The 5,441-nt window shown below is 41.4% G+C and overlaps 1 protein-coding gene across 1 annotated transcript; it reads right to left on the bottom strand.

Annotated features, from left to right (window-relative positions):
• Positions 1 to 3,788: 3,788 nt before the first annotated feature.
• LOC146853807 (olfactory receptor 5A2-like) lies at positions 3,789 to 4,724 on the bottom strand. The gene has a single exon (XM_085650916.1). It carries the CDS (start codon positions 4,722 to 4,724, stop codon positions 3,789 to 3,791), a length of 936 nt encoding a protein of 311 aa, XP_085507042.1.
• Positions 4,725 to 5,441: the final 717 nt, after the last annotated feature.

The following is a 5,441-nucleotide window of genomic DNA, read 5'->3' as shown; positions in this document are numbered from 1 at the left end:
GCACTCATTCTTCTTGATCTGAGTGCCGCCTTTGATACGGTATCCCATCCCACCCTCCTTAAAACACTCCAATCTCTGGGAATTGCTGGATCAGCATTAGAGTGGATCAAAAATGTTCTCACCGACAGGACTTTTCAGGTCTTCTCCCCTTTGGCTTGCTCAAAAATCTACGCTCTTCCCTGCGGAGTGCCTCAAGGATCGATACTCAGTCCCATGCTCTTTAATCTTTACGTCAGCCCCTTAGCTACCATCGCGGAAGAGGCTGGGCTGTCAATTTTCTCTTATGCTGATGACACCCAGCTTCTTTTTTCTTTATCCGCCAATGACAAATCCAGCATCTCATCCCTACAGCTAGGGTTGCTTAAAATCGCCAACTGGATGCACACTAACTTTTTAAAGCTAAACGGTGGCAAGATGGAAGTTCTGATCATGGGGAAAGATAAAAATCTTTGGGGCCCACGCCATTGGCCACCTGAAATGGGTGTACTCCCTAAACCATTACAAACCGCTCGCAATTTGGGCATAGTGATTAACGATCAGCTGACCATGAGGCAGCAAGTAGCCAAGATCACGTCCACATGCTTCACCATTCTCAAATGGCTCCGCAAGATATTATGGATGCTGCCTGAATCTACCCAAAAAACTGTCATCCAGGCCCTAATCACATCTAGACTTGATTACGGCAACATCCTCTATCTAGGAGCCAATAAGGAATTAATACGCAAGCTGCAGGTAGTACAGAATTCCACAGCTCCGCTACCCTGCCAGGTACCTAAAACATCCTCCATTTCAGGCACACTGCGTGATCTTCATTGGCTCTGGATTGAGCAACGTACTCAATTCAAGGCCTTGTGTTACATGCACAAGATCAAGCTGGGCACAGCACCACATTACCTTTGCTCCCTAGCCCAGCCTTACCTCCCACCCCGCCATCTTTGCTCCGCTTCCAAAGGCAACTTCACAGTTCCCAGGTTTAAGCTCTCCCGCATGGGTGGACGCTCTTTCACGTACCTGGCCCCTGTGCTATGGAATTCACTACCTGCCCCACTCCGCCACGAAATCTGCCATAAAAGCTTCCGTAAGACTCTGAAGACCTGGTTCTTCAGCCAGTAAATTGTCTCTTCTGTTCTATCTGCATACCGTCCGTGCGCCGGGACACCTCCAGGTAGCTGTGCGCCTTATAAATTTAATTTAATAATAATAATAATAATAATAATAAAAGGTGGATGGGTGCAGTTGTTGGTGTGTGCTCCCTAGCTGCAGTGAGTCTGTTGCAAAGGCTCATGGTTTGTGTGTGTGGGCCCTTTTTATTGGTCCATTTGTGGGTGGGCCTCAGTTTTAATTTTTGGTGGGTGTGTTATAAGGGGTGGTTGTGAGTTTGCCCTCTGTTTGCCTGTTTGGACGTGGCCAGGTCAGTCATTTCCATGTTTTGTGCACTGTAGACGTGTGTTGTGGTGTTGTGCGAGTCGAATAGACCCTCCTTGTGCTGTTTTACAGTGTCCGTGGTTCAGTACAACTCGTTTCGTGTATTTGCTTCTGTTTTTTTGTGTGTCCGACTCGGTCATACGCGACGTTCTCCGCGGTACGAGTCATACTCCGACACGTTCCCAGGGGTGCGACTCATACAGGCGTACGAGTCGTACAGGCATACACCCCCATGCGTTGTGTACGTACGGTGCGTACCCCAACATTGCGTATGTACGGTGCATACCCCAACATTGTGTATGTACGGTGCGTACACCAACATTGCGTATGTACGGTGCGTACCCCAACATTGCATATGTACGGTGAGTACCCCAACATTGCGTATGTACAGTGCGTACACCAACATTGCGTATGTACGGTGCGTACGCCAACATTGCGTATGTACGGTGCGTACCCCAACATTGCGTAAGTACGGTGCGTACATACGTGATGTTGTTGTAAGGTGTGTACATATACATGGGGGGTGCCTGTACGACTCGTACCCCTGTATGACTTGCACCCCGGTAACAACTTTTCCCAGGATACGAGTCGTACAAAGTTCGCTTCGTAGCGGGTAAAGTCATTCCCCATGTACGAGACATTTTCCGTACGATTCGTAAATCGGAAAGCCGGTCCGGATCGTACTTGTACGGTCGGACTGTATTTTTATGATTCGTAAGGAAAAGTGTCCGGGTCTGTCTCGTAAAACTTTTCCCGATCCGATTCGTACGGATCGCGCCGATCCATATCTATTTTTCCCGTACGAATCATACTTCACGGGTCGGACGGGACTTGTACGATTCGTACGGAAACAATTACGGATACGAGTCGTACGGGAAAAAAAAATACAGGATCGGAATCGACCCCTGAGTTGTTGCTTATTTGCACAAATTTAATTTTAATCTATTTATGCTTGATCAATTAATTGTTTCTTATACTTGCCACTTTATTGGACTTCATTGTCTAAATAAAGTATTTTAAAAGTCAAAGTCATGTGGACTGAGATTTCTCCAATATATATATCAGTTTGAATGAACCCTAAAATCTCTGGAATTCTAAGGTCTTGATCCCCAAGCTGTTGGCTATTCCTAGATTTTTTAAAGACAAGAGACACTGGATGTGTTGTCAGCATAATGCCTGCAAAATGATGAATATCTCTTCCTTTCTATCAGAGACAGCTTCTTCCCTTTTCAAAGTGATAAAAACCTGGTTATTTCCCATAACTTAACCTCTCTCTCATGGCCAGTTTTATTTGTATCAGCTCCATCATCAGGACACCTCATAATCAATTGCAGACTTTGCAAAACCCTATATGACATGGAAGGCAATACAGAATTTATATTGCTTTTGCAGTCTGGAACCAAAGCTTACTGATACCACTTGAATGGGACCAATGCAATGCAGATGAGAAATGTTGTACACTAGCCCATCTATAGCTCAGAATGCCTGGCTCACAGAAATAACAAGCTCCCACTTAGATAGACAGAAGAAATCTGATTCTTTCAAGACGGCCTATTGGGCACAATGGAATAATTACAGATTGCACTCCATCCTCTAAGTGATAATCCTACTGTAAATAGCACACTATAATACTATAAATATAAATATATTACTTCCAGGGAACTGCTTTCCAATTGCACTTACTGCTTAATTTTTCTTCTTATATATTCTGTTCCAGCCGTCTATGCCATGACTCCAACCCACTGACTCACTTTGTCATTCAGCCATGCAATTATCCAAACAACTGCAACACACATTTGTCATGCACTTTAATTACAGCCAAAACCTATTGAATGTGTCAATGTTTTGTTTTAGTTTGGTACACTACAGTGATTACCAAAAGATTTTGGGCTTATTCATACCTAATCTCATTAAGCAATATACTTCCCTTTTACTTGCTCACAAGCAGTGATTGGATAGATGTTCCACCATTGTTTTAAACATTATTGACAATAAGGAAAACTCATGTAAATCTCAAATCAGAACATGTGCATTAAGTAGAGGTATGTGCATTCAGCAAAACTGGAATATGTTGTTCAAGGAACAAGGACATTTACGTTCTGTTTCTCCAGTTACACCTATTCAACATCCACCATTTGGCAGAAAACTGTGCTGTTGAAATAATCATGCAGATGGTCAAATGTCTTACAAAACTTTCAAAAACTGTATTTGCACTTTGCTGCAACAAAACATTTCTGAATTATCCCCCCAAAAATATTTTTCAAGGTTATCCATAAAATGTCAATGAAATATTCTAATGTGAAGTCACTTGCTTGAAAGGTGAGTTTTATGTTCTATAATATTTTTAAGGTCTACAATAGTATTTATCTGCCAGTTATCTGTGACAATATCTTTCTTAGAGCTTCCTTCACCTCATTGTTTCTCAAGCTGTAAATCAGAGGATTCAGAGCAGGAATCACCACACTGGGGATCACAGCTATCACTTTGTACTGCTGTTCTGAAGAGCTTGAGTTGGGTAGTATCTCCAGGAAGAAAGAGCTGCCACAGAATAGAAAGACACAGATGAAGTGTGAGATGCAGGTGGAAGCAGCCCGGCGTCTTCCTTCTGTGGTGCGGATCCTGAGGATTGTAGCAATAATGTGGAAGTAGGAGACAAAGATAACAAAGAGCGAGCATGCAATTACAAAACCAGGTAATACAAAGCGTACTAATTCATTTATTAAGATGTCTGTGCAGGATAGCTTTAAGAGCATGGGGTAATCACAAGCAAAGTGGTTCATAACATTAGGCCCACAAAATGATAGCCGAAATAAGCAGCCTACATGAATCAGAGAGTGCAAAAATCCCCCTATATATGAGCCAGCAACCATGTGCATACATAAGGGTTTGCTTATGATGACCGTGTATAGCAATGGGTTACATATTGCCTCATAACGGTCGTAGGCCATTACTGCCAAGAGGAAGAACTCTGTGCTGGCACAAGCACCAAAGAAGAAAACTTGAGTAATGCAGCCAAAAAAAGAAATTGTTTTATTCTTACTAAGAATATCAGCTAATATCTTGGGTGAGAAAACAGAAGAAAAAGAAACGTCCAAAAAGGAAAGCTGAGTGAGAAAGAGGTACATGGGTGTTTGCAGATGAGAGCTGCACCAAACAATGACCAAGATGCAGACATTTCCCATCAACGTGAAGATATAGATGCACAGGAACAAAATGAATAAAAATACTTGAAGATCTGGATCATCAGAGAATCCTCGCAGGACAAACTCGGTTACGGTGCTTCTGTTTACCAGATTCATAGCTAGGGATAATATTGATGTAGACAAGAGAAAAAAAATAATTTTCTATGAATTGATTTAAAATGAGCAGATATTCAAACTAATAATTACCTAATCTTGAAAAATGTGACAGTATGACCCTGGGATCATAGAGTGCAGTCCTGCAGGCATGATTTAGTATTGACAGTATTAATAGTTAGCTTGTATTGTTATTAGAATCTTTCGTTTTTTTAAAGTATTTAGTTTATAAAAATGCTATAAGAATGTTATGTTTTTGGATATTTTAATGTTTTTTACAAAATGATTATGAGTGAGAATAGTAAATTTCACTCCTCCAAAGTCGAACATCATATGTACTGCTTCATAAATTGGAGTATGAATAGTAATTCTTAGCTCTCCAATTTTAAACACTTTTGCCACTGTTCCTTAGATTGGAATAAGAATAGTAACACCTTCCCATCTGTTGCTTAAATAGGAGCGAGAATAGTAAATCTAACTCCTCCAAAATGCAATACTTTCCCTTCTATTGCTTCAACAGTGGTGGTTATGTTAAATCTAACTCCTTGGAAGTCCAGCACATTCCATACAGTTGGTTAAATTGGAGAGGAAATAGTAAATAAGTCCTCTCCAAAATCTAACATTTTCCCATCTGTCAATTAGATTGTAGTAAGAACAATAAAAGAAACCCTTCTGAAGTCCAACATGTTTCGCAGTGTTGCTTGTATTCGAATGGGAAAG

Source organism: Triturus cristatus, chromosome 4_1, assembly GCF_964204655.1.
Source record: "Triturus cristatus chromosome 4_1, aTriCri1.1, whole genome shotgun sequence".
NCBI classification, from domain to species: domain Eukaryota; kingdom Metazoa; phylum Chordata; class Amphibia; order Caudata; family Salamandridae; genus Triturus; species Triturus cristatus.
This window is presented reverse-complemented; position numbering and strand designations above follow the sequence as displayed.

Excerpts from the sequence above, each read along its gene's own strand:
- LOC146853807 (XM_085650916.1), bottom strand. The coding sequence starts at position 4,724 with ATGAATCTGGTAAACAGAAGCACCGTAACCGAGTTTGTCCTGCGAGGA.